We start from the raw sequence: 17,171 nt of genomic DNA on the forward strand, positions 1-17,171 counted from the left end.
CACGACTTGCAGTGACAGGGCTAAGATTCTGGGTGGTTTTTCTTTCTTTTTTTTTTTTTTCTTTTTTAAAAAAAGCTGGAAAACAGCAGGCTTTGTAAATCCACTTTGTTCCAGTATACTACTCTTGAGCAATTGACTATCACTTTGGTCTTGGATCTTGAAACCTCTGCTGAAAATGCCTTATGTAGGGCAAAACTGAAAGCACTGATATAAGATAGCCTGGTTCTTGGAATGTGTGTGCACAAAAGTTTTCATCCTGCCTGGAATCCAAACAAACAGAAGGTCCTAAGACCAGCAGGGTGCTGGGCCCTAAATGCCTTGTAGAGCCCACATGTATGCTCTCATCCGGTCTCTAAACACCTCACCCATCACCACCTAAGCAGAATGAAGATGTTTATTGAATAGGTGGGATTATTGAAGGTAAACTTGACGAACCTCTTCTTCAAACAAACAGGAGCTTTAAGCTTTCAATTTCTGTTCGCTCGCTCTCTCTTTTTTTCCCACAGAAAGCAAACACCGCTGAGCCACTTCATTGCTTCTGGTTAAAAGGCTTTCTGTGGCTCCGGAGTTAACAACATCCAGAATATTAAGCAGTCACTGACTTCTGGGTCCAAACTAGTTTGCTCTGAAGCACATGGAGTATACTGATACCATCTACAGCCAACGTTACACAGACACGACTTAGAAAAAAGTGTCACTAGCCCCTGTTACCTAGAAGACTGTGAGCTAAGGGAGAAGTGACTCTGTGGATTCCTGGGTGTCCTGTGGTTCAATGGACCTGGGCATTTTTTTTTTTTTCCTTTCCATTTGTGTTTTTCCTCGTTAAGGTTCCTATGTTTTCTACTGCATGATTCGTGGTAAAGTCAAACCAAAGTAATTGTTTGTCGCCATCAAATTGGAGGCCTTTTTGTTGAAGGCCTGTTTATCCCTTGCCTGTTTCCTGTGACCAGCACAGTCATGACACTTATCTAATTCTGGTGTGACAGAACTTAATTACTGAGTGGAAGCCGGCTGATTTCAGTTGTCTCAACTATGTGCTAGTACCTAGTCACTTATTGCCAGATATTTGTTTACTCCCAGTTATTGATCGATTTTGCACCCTGGCCAGCTGCGACTAATCCTAATGCATATAGTTGGCAGCTGTGAATTTTTGACTTTGCCCCTTGGAATACAAAGGCTGCCTTTACCCACACTCAGGCTGACTTAACTTCGAAAGGGCAAGCTTTGGCCTCAGTAAGTGATTATGATTACGCTCTTCAATATAACTATGCTTATCCTTAAACTGCTTTTCAGAAGCCCTGGCTTTACTAGGAATTATCAAAGTCAGCTCCTATTGAAAAGGAATTCCAGGGAGTTCCCGTTGTGGCACAGCAGAAACGAATCTGACTAGGAACCATGAGGTTGCGGGTTCGATCCCTGGCCTCGCTCAGTAGGTTAAGGATCTGGTGTTGCCGTGAGCTTGGGGGTAGGTCCCAGATGTGGCTTGGATCCCTCATTGCTGTGGCTCTGGCGTAGGCCCCTGGCTGTGGCTCCGATTGGACCCCTAGCCTGGGAACTTCCATATGCTGCAAGTGCGGCCCTTAAAAAAAAGAAAAGAAATGAAAAGGAATTCCATTCTTTCTGCAGGTTAAAAAACAAAAAACTCCTGCTGTATAGCACTGGGAACTATGTTTAGTCACTTTTTTTTTTTGGTCTTTTTTGTCTTTTTAGGGCTGCACCCACAGCATATGGAGGTTCCCAGGCTGGGGGTTGAATCGGAGCTGTAGCCACTGGCCTACACCACAGCCACAGCAACGCCAGATCCGAGCCGCGTCTGCAACCTACACCACAGCTCACGGCAATGCTGGATCCTTAACCCGCTCAGTGAGGCCAGGGACGGAACCCACGTCCTCATGGATCCTAGTCGGGTTCGTTAACCACTGAGCCACAACAGGAACTCCATGTCTAGTCACTTATGATGGAGTATGATAATGTGAGAAAAAGAATGTATATATGTATGTGTGACTGGGTCACCTTGCTGTACAGTAGAATATTGACTGAACACTGTAAACCAGCTATGATGGAAAAAGTAAAAATCATTTAAAAAAAAAAACCCTTACTGCCCATGTGCATTTTAAAGAACTTAACCCCTCCCTAATTTTAGTAAACTGATCTTGTCCCTGCCTGCCAGGCCTACTCCCTTTCTACAGCAATTCTGTCATTTGTCCTCGACAATGGCAAAATCATAGATATTTATTTTAGATATACTAGCTGATTTGGTAGGCTTGAATCTGAAGGAACATGAAGTGGTTCAAAATATATCTACACGCCTTTTCATTCTGAGTATCCCTATACTGTAGCTGAGAAACAAGAAATAGAAACTTCCTCGGTGTCACATAACCAGTCAACGGCAAAGTTAAAAATAACAACAGAGACTGGAACAGGGGAGTCCTGTGGATCTCGTCTACTGAGCGGCACAAATGGATTGAAAGTAAACGTCAAATATGTGGCTGTATCTGTAGGGCACAATTCATTAAAAACACATTTTTCTCATGTTTTCCCCCAGCAATTGTTTTTCTTTCCTTTTTAAATGTTTTAATTATAGTTGATTGACAATATCCTGTCAATTTCTGCTGTATAGCAAAGTGACACAGTCACACATATATGTACCTTCTTTTTTGCTCATGCTGTCTTCCATCGTGATCTATCCTAGGTGATTGGATATAGTTCCCTGTGCTGTATCGTAGGACCTCCTTGTTTATCCATTCTAAATGGAATAGTTTGCATCTACCCACCCCTGAATCCCAGTCCTTTCCACTCCCTCCTCCCTCCCCCTTGGCAACCACAAGTTTTGTTTCTTCATGACTGTGAGTCTGTTTCTGTTCTGTAGATAGGTTCATTTGTGCCATATTTTATTTTATTTTATTTTATTTTATTTTATTTTATTTTATTTTATTTTATTTTATTTTTGTCTTTTTGCCTTTTCTAGGGCCGCTCCCGTGGCACATGGAGGTTCCCAGGCTAGGGGTCTGATCGGAGCTATAGCCACCAGCCTACACCAGAGCCATAGCAACACCGGATCCGAGCCGCGTCTGCAACCTACATCATAGCTCACAGCAACGCCGGATCCTTAACCCATTGAGCAAGGCCAGGGATGGAACCCGCAACCTCATGGTTCCTAGTCGGATTTGTTAACCACTGCGCCACGACGGGAACTCCTGTGCCATAATTTAGATTCCACATATAAGTAATATCATATGGTATTGTCTTTCTCTTTCACACAGAAATCTCTTGTGGTCACAGATTTAATGCTTTGGAAGTCTTCACCTTACTAGAAGCTGGAGAGAGGGAGAGAGAGAGAGAGGGACTGCATGAGAAGAGATGAGTTTCCCAAGTAGGTCATCCTGATACCACGGTGGAGGGCAAAAATCACTCATGTCTATCATTCCCTCCAAGCACCTCTACTGTCCAACTTTCCCCAGGAACCATTGCTGCCCCCATATCGTGGGCCCTTCCCCACTTATCCCCACTTATTGCTAAAAAGCAATCTGAGATCCCCTCAATCATTTCCCCAAACTCAAGAAAGATTCCCCCAGTAGCAATCAAGCTGACACAATTCAGCTCAAATGTTCCACATTGTCCGCTATCTGTACAATTCCTTTCTGTGCCAGTTTTCATCAGTGGACAGAAAATATCTTTTCCACGCATCACATTTGTTCAGGCATTCCTCTCCACACACAGCATGAGAGCGAGTGTGTAAACTGAAGAGGTAGACATTTATAAATGATGATGAAACCACTGGCCTAAGTGTACTTTCATAATCTCTGTTATCTAGGATTTCTGGGGTTGCTCAGCAAGAAATCAGATGAGGAGGTTCTTAGTAGGTTAAAGGTATTACTAGATCTGGCTGAAAAACACCAAATCTTGCCACTGTATAGTGGCATATGATATCCTCACTATGTTGTGCAAAAGCAGTACAGCAGATGAAAATAGCATAGAATTTGGAGTCAAATATACGCCCATGTGAATTCCAGTTCTGCCACTTACTAGCTGTGTGAACTTTGGCAAGATACTTTACCTTTCTGAGCCTCATTTTCCTTCTGAAAATAATAGGATTTTATTTGGTAAGAGTCAGATGATCTAATTAACATATGTAAAGTGGCACATAGTAAGTTCTCAATAAATATGTTTCCTTCCTACTTCTTTTTTCTTTCTTTCTTTTTTTTTTATCACACCCTTCAGCATGTGGAAGTTCCCAGGTCAGGGATTGAACCCGAGCCGCAGCAGCAACCTGAGCTGGGAACTCCTCCACCTACCTCTCCTTTTTTTTTCTTTTTTTTTTTTTCTTTTTGGTTTTTTAGGGCCACACCTGAGGCATATGGAAGTTCCAAGGCTTGGGGTTGAATCAGAGTTGCAGCTGCCGGCCTACACCACAGCCGCAGCAACACTGGATCTGAGCCACATCTGTGGCCTACACCACAGCTCACGGCAACGCCGGATCCTTAACGCACTGAGAAGGGTCAGGGATCGAACCCATGTCTTCATGGATACTAGTTGAGTTTGTTACCAATGAGCCATGATGGGAACGCCAACCTACCTCTACTTTTGAAGATGGTGTTATACGGAGTGGAAAGTTTCTTAAGGAGAAGAGTGTAGTTTTGTACCAAGACTTGGAGTCAAATTCCAATCCTATCGTTCGGTTATTCCCTAATGGGTGAGCTGAGCAAGTTACTTAACCTGAGTGTGCATTTCTTCTTCTGTAAGATGTAGCATATAATACGTATCTCATGGGTATAAGGAGCCCTAGCAGTCTCTCGATGGCAGCTTTTACTGTTATGGGTGTGAGAAGACTGTTCTGTTTCAGATATAGCACACTGTTGTTAAAACCCTCTCTGAAATTCTGTCTTTTCTTTGATTGCATCAAAGTTTTGTTTAAAAAAAAATCTCCTGAGAGTTCCCTTTGTGGCTCAGTGGGCTAAGAACCCAACTAGTATCCATGAGGACGTAGGTTCGATGCCTGGCCTCGCTCAGTAGGTTAAAGATCTGATGTTGCCGTGAGCTGTGGTGTAGGTTGCAGATGCGGCTTCTGTGGCTCTGTTCGCAGGCTGGCAGCTGCAGCTCCAATTGGGCCCCTAGCCTGGGAAACTCCATGTGCCTCGGGTGTGGCCCTAAAAAGCCTAAAAAAAAAAAAAACAAAAACAAAAACACAACCCACTTGAGCTGGCTGAGGTTTACTTGCATGTATTCACAAGTGGTGGTATATTACTTGAAAGTATGCTGCAGCATCACATTTTGGGCGTTTTGTTTTGTTTTGTTGGGCTGCTCACTCTCTTCACACCACCATCATCTTCTTGCTATCTGTACGGCAACTGCCTAGAGAGGAAATGTGTTGCCATCTATTCTCTACACCTATATTGTTGAGCTGTATGGCCACAGCATTGCTTTGATGCCAGGACACTAGTTGTCCCAGATGGGGCTTTGCCATTTATTCAATGGTAAGAAGCCAGATGTGGTGTCTCATTTCCCGCAGACATATTAAACGCTGAATACTACTGTCCATCTCGGCACCGCTACAGAAACTTAGTGTGATCAGAAATTAAATCAGCCACAGTGGTACCCTGCTGTTGCTTGGGCAGGATGCTGCTCTGTTTGCCGGTTCATCATTAGATAGTGCACCGCTCAGAATGGCTTTCAGTCAGTGTTGCTGATACAAATAATTTGGCAGGGCTAGACTTTGTGGTAAGATTTGAGGAATTCAAAAAGGCTCCTGGCCCAAATATATCTCCGTGACTGGTCACAGTGCCTGAAATGGATGCAAGAAACATTTCACATGAACTTTCTTGGGTAAAAGGCAATGTTAGAATGCGAATGGCGCTCCCCAGAGAGAAGATATTGGCTATTAGTATATTGAAGAGTGTTGGAATCCTGATTCTGTTACTAGCTACATGAGTTTTGGGGGTTGCTAATTCTTTCCGAGCTAGTTTCCTTTTCTGAAAATGGGGATCATAACAGATGGCAGTGAGAATTTAAGGAGATAACACATGTAACGAGTATAGCAAATGCTCAATGAACAATAGCTGTTATTAGCCCTCACGACAGTAGGACCCCCAAAGGAATACATCTAGGGCTGGTCAATTTGGTTTGAGGGTCAGGAATAAGGTGAAGTCTGGTACAGGGAAACTGCTCAAAGCAAACGTCCTGGTGGGGTGGCAATAATGCAGTCAGGGAGTAGGATGGAAACTCTGGGGAGCCGGGGTTGGACGAGTTGGGTGGGAGAAAGAGGAAAGATGGAAACAAAATCACACCGCATTTATATGAATGTTCCAACAAGAAAAGTGCAGTACTCCTCAGGATGCAGTTTGCTTTGTGGGGCAGTAGGTTCTGACACTGGGAGTGTTCAAGCAGAGGCTGGGTGCTGGCTACCAGTCAGGAACACTTTAGTCTAGCCCGAGGCTTCTCAGACTTATATGTGCAGACAAGTCACCTGTTCAGATGACTTGTTAAGATGCAGACTCTGATTCAGCAGGGCTGGGTGGAACCTGAGATTCTTCATTTCTCCTGAGCTTGCTGATGAGGTTGATGCCTCCAATCAACAGATCTTATTCTTAGTAGCAAGGCTCTGTTGCGGCTTGAAGGGAAGTCACGGCGAGACAGAGGGATATGATTAGGGAAAGCCAGAGAGTTACCCAGACACATCTCCATAAAGTGGGGGGACTCTAACGCAGTCACAATCTAGGGTCTGGTTCTTAGCCTTGTAAGCTTTGAAATTTGATTGGTAGTATAATCAGAGCCTGGACTCCTGGGGACTGACTCACACTTAACCAAATTCACAAGAGACCAATATATAAGCCAGAATGCCAATTGATTAATTTATAATGAGAAGTATAACTTCCAAGTGGAACAGACACTAGTGTTTGCTGATCAGCCCATTATCTCCCTGTAGGCATATTTACATGAGGAGCTAAATGATAATAAGAAGGTTGCTTGGTGAGGATGGACTCAGAGCAAGGGGAATTCCTAAGATGATTTTAATAGTCATGTCATCAAGCTCTGACACTCTGATACCTCCGTCTCCACCACAGGGCTAGGCTTCCACCCTTCCCAGTCTCTCTGCTCTTGTCTCACTCTCATACAATCCAGATGATCTATGTAAGCCTAGGTCTGATAACATGTCACTTGATCCACTGACTTCACTATACATTCACAGTCTAAACTCATCATTCGAAACAGTTTAAAATATAGAGAAAAGTTGAAAAATATCATCCGTGTGGACCTATATACCCACCATCTAGATTCAACAATTGTTATCCTGGGAGTTCCCTGGTAGTCCAGTGGTTAAGATTCAGCACTTTCACCAAGGCAGCAGAGGTTCAATCCCTGATCTAGGAACTAAGATCCCACGTGAAGCTGCTGCATGCTGCGGCCAAAAAAGACCAAAACCAAAAAGCAATTTTCATTTTGTCATATGTATGTTATGCACTGAGCCCACACTCTTTTTTTTGGGGGGGGGAGGCTTTTTAGGGCCATACCTGAGGCATATGGAAGTTCCCAGGCTAGGGGTTGAATCAGAGTTGCGGCTGCTGGCCTACACCACAGCCGAAGCAACGCACGTCTGTGACCTACAGCTCACAGCAACACCAGATCCTCAACCCACTGAGCAAGGCCTGGGATTCGAACCCACATCCTCATAGATCCTAGTCGGGTTTTTAACCCACTGAGCCACGAAGGGAATTCCTGAGCCCACATTCTTTAACATAGTTTTCTAAACTGTTCATGTTCTGGCACAACCCATTTCACTCCCCTTGGCTCCTGCTCTTTAACTTACATCCCAGATATACCTAACTACTGAATATTAGTTCCCGAATGTTCCCTGATGGTCTCATGTAATTTACTATTGCCTATGCCTGAATATCCTCCCTCTCTCTCTCTCTCTCTTTTTTTTTTTTTTTTTTTTCCTTCAGCTACACCTATGGCATATGGAAGTTCGGACCAGGGATTGAATCCCAGCTTCAGCTGTGACCTATGCTACAGCTAAAGCAATGTCATATCCTTAACCCACTGAGCCGGGCCAGGGAGTGAACCTGCACTGCTGCAGAGACAATTCCGGCTCTTCACCCGCTGTGACACAGCAGGAACTCCTACTCTCTCTTTTCTTGATTACCTCTATTTGTTCTTAAAGACTCAGCCATGCCTGTGTTGCCATAGCACCATATACTCTTCTCAGTGATAATACGCATTACCCTGGACTGTTAATTATTTTTGTCTCTCTGACTCTCCTACTAAACCGTGAACTCCTTGAAGGCAGGGAATCTTTCACTGGTGTCTGCCTACCTGCACCTCTCGAATGTCTTGCACTCAGGAAGGGTTCAGGAATCAGAAAATCCAACTGCCTTCCAGAACAGTTCTGCCTAGTTACATCATGGGTACCTTGAGGTCAACATGTCTAAACTGAACTCATTTCTCCTCCTACCCACTCTAGACTTTTAAAACCCTCCTCCTAATTAAATGCCATCCAGTCTTCTAAGCCAAAACCCTCAGAGTAATAACCCCTGACTCTTCCCTGTCATTCATCCTCTGAACAAGTCCTGTTGATTCTATCTCCAAAATACTCTTACCCATCTGTCCATTTCTCTTTATCTCCACTACCTATCTAGTGCAAGCCACCTTCGTTTCGCACCTAGAGCACTGCCAAGAATTCTTTAGCTGGGCTCTCTGCTTCTACTCTGTCTCCTCCAATCTATTTTCCACAGATAAGCCATAATGATCACTAAAATTCAGATCAGATTACCTTACTCCCTTAAACCCTGGTTATATTACTTCTTGCCTCTGGATCAAGTCCAAACTCCCTAGCTTTCCCCAAAGGACTCTCAAGAACTGACCCCTTTTTACCTCTATAACTTTATCGCTTGTGCTCTGGGTTCCAAACACGTTGTGTTTATAGAGCCTGTGGTACCTGTTGTTTCTCAACATTTTCAGTTTCATGCCCCAATGCCTTTTCTTGTATTGTTCTCTGCCTAGAAAGGCTAATGCGCTCCAACTCAGCCCAGGTGTAACCTCCTCTGGGAAGTTTCTTCTTACTGCCCAGTTTGGGTTAGTTTCTCTTCTCCATCACCTACTTCTGGCCCATGCATATCATAGCGCTTACACCGTATACATACAGCACTCTATACATATTACAGTTATCAGTTTGCTTGTTTGTCATATCGAAGGTGATTTATGAGCTTTTTGAGAGCAGAGTTAATGCCTTATTTTTTTAATCCCAATGCTTAGCCCATGATTGGCATATAGTAGATTGCAATGTCTTTAAGAAAAGAATGAATGCATATGAACAAATGTCTCTCTAAAAATCCCTTTTTTTTTTTTTTCCTGATGGCATGGGATGGGGATGGGGCATGTGGAAATTCTCAGATGGAAGCCATACCACAGCAGCCACCTGAGCCACTGCAGTAACAAGGCCAGATCCTTAACCTGCTGTGCCACAAGGGAACTCCAAAAATTGTACACTTCAAGTAAGGAGACATTTTTAAATTTAATTTAATTTTTTATTTTAAAGTAAGGAGAAATCTTAATGCAATAGTGCCATGAGTGAATTGTCAAGGCAAGTCAGACTCTTTTTAGTTAGTGGGAAATGGGAAAAGATTAAGTAGTTAAGGTCATGAGTGGTGCAGACATATCCTTTTGGGCAAATCTGGTTTGCGGAAGATGGAAGAAAAGCAGCTTAGTTTTGAGGAGTATGAAAACGGTAATTCTTTTTTGAGGGCTAAGATTACTGTTAGAAGGGGCATCTGATGCAGTATATTTAGCATGAGGTAAGGTAAGAAGGAAATATACAGGTATGACCCTTGTTTGGAGAAAGAAAGGAAAAAGGTTAAAAAAAAAAAAAAAGTAACGTGCTCTTCCTGCTCTTCTCTCCCCTCCCAGAGAATTAGTAAACAGCCTGCCTAAGCACAACCCACCTACCCAAATTCTCTTGACTGCAACTCTGACCTTTCGGATCTGTGCTTTTTAGAAGTACTTTCGCACTCTGGCACCCTAAACCTGAAAGGCCCTGTAGGCAAACGTTAGGAGGGACAAATAGATTCTTGCAATTTAAAACGGACTCGAATCCTACCAGCGAGCCTTTCTATTCACTGATTCTCGAGTTCCTCGCCTGTCTGCCCCCCCCTTTTTTTTTTTTCATAAAACGACGCGACATACCTGACCACACAGCCTCAGACCCTATCCTAATGCCTGCCCATCCTGTTACCCTTTTAAGAGGCGGATCCCGCAGTGTCCTTTTCTCCCTCCCAGCCACCTCTACCCCCAGTCGGCTGGGCGGAGCTTCAAGCTAAAGCCCCGGAGCCCAACGCGGCCGCGGCAGTAGCGAGGAGGACTGGAGACGCCAAGAACTGCACCTGCCGCAACATCTCCAGCGACGCTACGTGCCTCTCGGCTCCGACCCAGCTCGCAGCGCGTGCCAGTCTCTCCCCGCCCCCTCCCCACCTGGCGCGCACCTGGTCCAGGCCGGGGTCCCGCCGAGAGCCAGGAGGGCGCGTGCTAGGGGCCCTAGGGAGCCGCAGAGCGCGCGCACCATGGGGCCGCCGCCCGGGGCCGGGGTCTCCTGCTGCGGTGGCTGCGGCTTTTCCCGATTGCTGGCCTGGTGCTTCCTGCTGGCGCTGAGCCCGCAAGCCCCCGGCTCCCGGGGAGCCGAAGCAGTGTGGACCGCGTACCTCAACGTGTCCTGGCGGGTTCCGCACACCGGAGTGAACCGCACCGTGTGGGAGCTGAGCGAAGAGGGCGTGTACGGCCAGGATTCCCCGCTCGAGCCTGTGGCTGGGGTCCTGGTCCCGCCCGACGGGCCGGGGGCGCTCAACGCCTGTAACCCGCACACGAATTTCACGGTGCCCACGGTGCCGGGGGACTGGGGCCACAACGTGCAAGTCTCTTGGCTGGCCCTCATCCAGCGCGGCGGGGGCTGCACCTTCGCAGACAAGATCCATCTGGCTTACGAGAGAGGGGCGTCCGGAGCCGTCATCTTTAACTTCCCGGGGACCCGCAATGAGGTCATCCCCATGTCTCACCCGGGTGAGTGCAAGTACAGCTCCCGAATTGCGCCCCAGGAAACCCCTGCCAAGGCCATTTTCCTTATTTTCTTCAGTGTTCTCCCCGTATCCCTTTGCCCCAAAGGAAAACGAGTGTCCTTTCTGTCCCCACCGAGTGAGGCAGGGTCCTCTCTTCCCGGAGATTCACCCTGCGTGGGGGGTTGGGCGGAAAAAAAAAATCCTTCAGAATTTGCCTCTCTGGTAGAAAAGGGTAAAAACAAACGGAGTGCGGAGGCTGGCCACTCAAGGAGGACTGTTTGGGCTCTTTGCGTCGCCTTTTCCGGGTGGTTCACGAGGGTGGCTTGCATTGGATTGATTGCTTGGTGGTGGGCATTGGCTCTGAAAGGACTGGGAAGAAGCCCACTGAAGAAGCCTGCCTGGAAATCCCTTCCTCAGTCCCTTCCTCCTGTTTAACAACCTCAGTCAGGCCCACAGCAGATTTTTTCCCTCCTCTCTCCCTGTATTTCTCTGCATGTTTCCCAGTATCAGGTACAAGATTGTGTTACTGTGCCCTGTTAACCTCATTGCAGTTTTGGTGGAAACTTTGCTTAGCTCTCCTGTTCCTCTCTGCCCAGGGGTCTTGGGTCCCAAGTGATTGTTGGTATCAGTGCTTTCCTTTGCCTTTGCAAAAAAAATCTGATTTAGGTTATTGAATGGCAAAACAGGTGCTTGGTGTTATTTTCTTAAAAAAAGAAGGGGTTTATGCATGAGGCTAGCAAAGGCCTAGACTTTGGAAAATGTAGTCCAGGTAGGTTTTAAATTTGTGCAGAGGAGGTAGGTTACTGTTTTTCCCTCTTCAATTATCCTTCCACAATCCTCCCTATTTGTGATTAGGTGTCCATACCATAGGTACCTAGTGATCCTAGGCCCCAAAAGACAAAGGAAAAAAAAAATGGGGGAGAAAAAGGCAGAGACACGTAATAGCAGTATATTGTATTTGTTGAGAGCTGGGCCTCAAGTCAGACCTTGGTTAAATTCCGGCTCTATTGCTTACTAGTCCTGTGACCTTGAGCAACTTATTTGAAGTCTTTTAAGTCTGGGTTCCCTCATCAATCAAATGGGAAAGAACTATGAACCACTCCCACAGGTTTGCCTTGAGGATGAAATGAAATAACGCCAGTAAAAGAGTTTAACACATCATCCTTCTCTGTAAAGGTTAGGTGATAGGATTAGCCTTTTAGGCGTCACTGGAGAGATGAATTTGCTTGTTTAGCTACTAGAGATTTTGTGTTTTTCCTAAAACAATATGTCTGGCCCTGCCTAGAGAGCACTTGCTTTGAGTGACTGGGTGGTAGAATGGAAAGAGCACTGAACTGGAACTCAGGGGATTTGAGTTCTTTTAGTCCCTTCTATGCCTCTACCAGCTTGGTGACCTTGTACAAAGTTACTCACTAGCCAAATGATATTATAGAGGTAAGAGGAGGAAGTCAAGTTTTGGCAGATCGGGCAGAGACAATTGAGTTAGATGAACTCCCTTCCAGCTCCAAAATGCTCTCATTCTTAGATTTTTATAGTGTGATTAAAGGAGCAGCTGAAGCTCTTTTGGTTGATAATTCATTGATTAGAATGAAATTGCTTTTTAAAGGCTGATAGAAGCGAAGAATAAGGGCTGCGTAAATTTTAAAGTCCTTACAGTTCAATTGGCGACCTAAATGCACGGGTTTGACTTTGCCTCCTCCAAATGAGATTCATTTGCACGGATGATTTGGAATTGAAGAGTGCTCTTTAATTAGAGAGTTCCTGTTTAGACCGCTTTTATCCTACTTTTGTTAAGGATATAAACTTATATTTATCTGATAGTTCTAGGGGGACAATGAAATTAAATTTGTTGAGCTCCTACTATGTGCCGGGCACTCTACATACATCTTGCTTATACTTTATTGAGAGACAGTATGGTGCACCAGGAAAAGCACAGGAATTGTAGTCAAGACTGGGAATCAAATTCTGGATTTACCACCCAATGGCTTTGTATCCTTGGTCAGATTATGTAACTTCACTGAGTCTCAGTTTTCCCATCTGTAAGATGGAGAGAATATTTACATGGCTGTGATTATTGGAGATAACATACATAAACTACCTAGCAGATAATAAACACTCAAAGTTAGCTATGATAATAGGCTAACAAGATGCAAAAAATTAATGAGCAAACATATGCTTATGCAACTGTCAGGGTAGAAACATGAATAAATACAATGAGGCCCTAAGCATGGCTCCTTTGTTTCAGGATACAATATAGAAATAAAGTCCTAAATATTGATCTCTTAATTAACATCCAGAGGAATTTTTTTTTTTGGTCTTTTGTCTTTTCAGGGCCACACCCGAGGCATATGGAGGTTCCCAGGCTAGGGGCCTAATCGGAACTGTTGCTGCTGGCCTATGCCACAGCCACAGCAATGCCAGATCCAAGCCACGTCTGTGACCTACACCACAGCTCACGGCAACGCCGGATCCTTAACCCCCTGAGCGAGGCCAGGGATCGAACCCGAAACCTCATGGTTCCCAATCAGATTTGTTTCTGCTGCACCATGACGGGAACTCCTGGAGGAATGTTTTGATACTTTAAAAATGTATTATTATCTAAGATGCTGACCGTAGCAATGTTTACCCTTAGGCTAACTAACTAAAAGAGCTAGCTAGTTACTTAAGGAATGGAATCACGTTTCTCCCTTGAACTGTGGAGAAACACAGGGGAAAATCACTGCATTTCATCCACGTTATGCTGTTAAATATTTGTTTGCAAAGTGCTGTGCTGTTTGCTTTGCTCATTCCTGAGAGTAATCCCAGGGTCATTGTAGTCTCTTGGATCTTAATGGCAAAGAGGTGGTATTGAAGTTTCAAGTGTTGATTAACTTAATATATGCCATGGGCCACCAAAGGTGGAAAAGCCATTGCTGCTGTTGATAAAAACTATTATAAACTACTTTATTTACCAAAACTATTCTTCATCCACACTCCCACCTGTCACAGGCCTGTGACCATGAAGACCCATTTGTTTCAAGTAACAAACTAACTGGTTTAAAAGAGTAGCTTTTTTTCCCTTTTATTTCTTTTTAGGGATGTACCTGCGGCACATGGAAGTTCTCTGGCTAAGGGTCGAATCAGAGCTGCAGCTGCCGGCCTACACCACAGCCGCAGCAACACCAGATTTGAGTCGCATCTGTGACCTACGCCGCACCTTGTGGCAATGCCAGATCCTTAACCCACTGAGCAAGGCCAGGGATCAGACACACATCCTCATGGATACTAGTCAGGTTCTTGACCTGCTGAGCCACAATGGGAACTTCTAGAGACAGTAGATTTAAAACTTTTGTGTATTGGAAAGAAACTCCATTTTCCAATCAATTACGAAAATGAGGCTTCTTTTTAATTAAAAAAAAACTTTTTTTGTCTTTTTGTCCTTTATTTTAGGGCCACACTTGTAGCATATGGAGGTTCCCAGGCTAGGGGTCTAATCGGAACTGCTACTGCTGGCCTACTCCAGAGCCGCAGCAATGCCAGATCTGAGCCATGTCTGCGACCTACACCACAGCTCACGGCAACACCACATCTTAACCCACTGAGTGAGGCCAGGGATCCAACCCGCAACCTCGTGGTTCCTGGTAGGATTGCTTCCACTGCACCACGGTGGGAACTCCAAGGCCGTTTTTATGTATACAAAATTTTCCCAAAGGGTAGCTGTAGCCTTGCAGCAACCCATGCAGTTTATTTCTTTTGTTTTGCCTTTTTTTTTTTTTTTTTTTTTTTTTAGGGCTGCACCTGCGGCATATGGAAGTTCCCAGGCTAGGGGTTGAGTTGGAGCTGCAGCTGCCCGCTTTTGCCACAGCCACAGCAGCGCCAGTTCTGAGCTGTGTCTGCGACCTGGCAATGCTGGATCCTTTAACCCACTGAGTGGGGCCAGGGATGGAACCCATGTCCTCATGGAAACTAGTTGGGTTGGTTACTGCTGAGCCACAATAGCAACTCCCCATTAGGTTTATTTCTGCTTATTATTTTGGTTGTAAAGTATCCAGAAAATCCTGATTCACACAGATTGCAAATGATAGATTTTTTTTTTTTTTACTAACAGCTGATCCTGCAATCTCTGGATATTTTTCATTCAAATTGATCCAGAAATTGGGAAGAAAATTCAAAGAAAATTTTGTTTTTACAGTTTAATCGCTATTCATATGTCTTATTTAAATAAGAAAATCATGGAGTTCTCTGGTGGCCTAGTAGGTTAAGGATTTGGTGTTGTCACTGCTATGGTGAGGTTTCATTCCCTGGCCTGGGAACTTCCACGTGGGTGTCGCCAAAATAACAACAACAACAATAACTAAGGTAGGCTTATTTTTTTTAAATAAATACCTATGAAAATCAGATAAGAAGCAGCGAAAACGGAGTAAGCAGTAAAGCCATCAAAAATGTAGGATTGTCGCACTGAGGCACATGAACGCATGTTCTTGTTATTGCACAACTAATTCGCCTGCTTTTGCTAAGCAGATGAGCCTGAGCCTTGCACGCTTTCTAATTGAACACAGCCCGCAGGTTTGAAGTGGCATGGGTACTTCCTTGTAGAATTTTCCTTGAGTCAACATACACAGGCGTGAATTTATTGAAAGACCTGCACAGAGCGTCACCCTTCATAATCCATGACTGATGTATAAGAACTTGAAACATATGCAGAGGGATGGCAAGAGAAGTATTATTCCCGAGGGCTGTAGCAAAATGAATGAATCAAGCCATTTAAGTTAGGATTTGGTGGTGTTCCATGGGATATAGTTTGCTGTCAGATACAGTTGCTTGTCTGCATCATTGAAAGACCTCTTCATAAGGATGGCCTCTGCTACTTACTATTTTAAAAATCTCAGACCGGTATTTTACTTCTCCAAGTCTCAATTTGCTCCTGTGTAAGATGGGCATATAATAAACTTGCTTGACAAGGGTTAATGGGATTAAATGAGATAATACAAAGTGTATAACACAGAGCCTGACATTTAGGAAGCTACTATAATTTTTCTTTTTCTTCTGTTCTTTTTTTTTTTTTCTTTTTGGCTTTTTAGGGCCACAAGTGCAGCATATAGAAGTTCTCAGGCTAGGGATCATATTGGAGCTGTAGTTGCCAGCCTACACCACAGCCGTGGCAACACCGGATCCTTAACCCACTGAGCAAGGCCAGGGATCGAACCCACATCATCATGGGTATTAATTGGGTTCGTAACCCACCGAGCCACAATGGGAACTCCAAGATAGTTCAGTGTATTTTAGAAAATGAAAGTTGAATTGAATGTTTGTGGTCTAAAATTTGAAAATGAATAGCCTAGAGTACTTTGGAGTCCATATTACTTGACCTCTAACTGTAACCATTTAGGAATTAGTTGAGTAGACTGGATGCTTTACAAGAAAATGATCTTTTGGCCACTTAGGTTTGTCATCCTTTTCTCAAAGAATTGCTTCTCCCTTGAGCAACCAATCTTCTTTCCATTCACAAAGGACTTTGGAATAGGAATTTCCACTGATTTATCACCACCTAATCCCTTGTCAGCCACTTGACATTTAGTTTTTATTCTGTTGTGGCTGTTGTGGGTGGGTTTTGTTTTTGTTTTTTTGCCCCCTAGGAATTTGATATCAAAAAGAATCTTTTTTAAAAAAAATTTTTATAGCTGCTCCTGTAGCATATGGAAGTTCCCAAGGTACAGGTCGAATCAGAGCCACAGCTGCCAGCCTACACCACAGCCACAGCCATACCGGATCTGAGCCGTAGCTGCAATATACCACAGTTTGCAGCAATGCTGGATCCTTAGCCCACTGAGCAAGGCCAGGGATTGAATACTCATCCTCACAGACACCGTATCGGGTTCTTAACTTTCTGAGCCAGGATGGGAACTCCCGAAAAGAGCCTTTTATTGATAGAATGATAGGCCAAAAAGAAAATGAGGGCATTCCCTTGTGGCACAGCAGGTTGGGGATCCAGTGTGGTCATGGCAGCAGCTCAGGTCCTTGCTGTGGCCTGGGTTCCATTCCCAGCTGGCCCAGGAACTTCTGCATGCTGTGGGCACAGCCAAAAAGGAAAAAAAAAAAGAGAGAAAGAAAAATAAAAAAAAAAAGAAAAGGCAAAGAGATTGGGTGATGATG

General features: G+C 44.5%; 1 protein-coding gene across 3 annotated transcripts in view; it reads left to right on the plus strand.

Annotated features, from left to right (window-relative positions):
* The window catches only part of RNF128 (ring finger protein 128), a 100,253-nt gene that overhangs the window by 29,156 nt on the left and 53,926 nt on the right, over positions 1 to 17,171 (plus strand). Inside the window, exon 1 of one of the 3 annotated variants that reach the window (XM_047765387.1) lies at positions 10,303 to 11,043. The exons of 1 other annotated variant lie outside the window; for it this stretch is intronic. In XM_047765387.1, the coding sequence (XP_047621343.1) occupies positions 10,551 to 11,043 (493 nt within the window). In that variant the 5' untranslated portion in view covers positions 10,303 to 10,550. Of the gene's footprint in view, positions 1 to 10,302; positions 11,044 to 17,171 lie in introns of those variants that run through there. One more of the 3 variants, XM_047765385.1, reaches the window with a different exon arrangement.

Source organism: Phacochoerus africanus, chromosome X (genome assembly GCF_016906955.1).
Source record: "Phacochoerus africanus isolate WHEZ1 chromosome X, ROS_Pafr_v1, whole genome shotgun sequence".
NCBI lineage: Eukaryota > Metazoa > Chordata > Mammalia > Artiodactyla > Suidae > Phacochoerus > Phacochoerus africanus.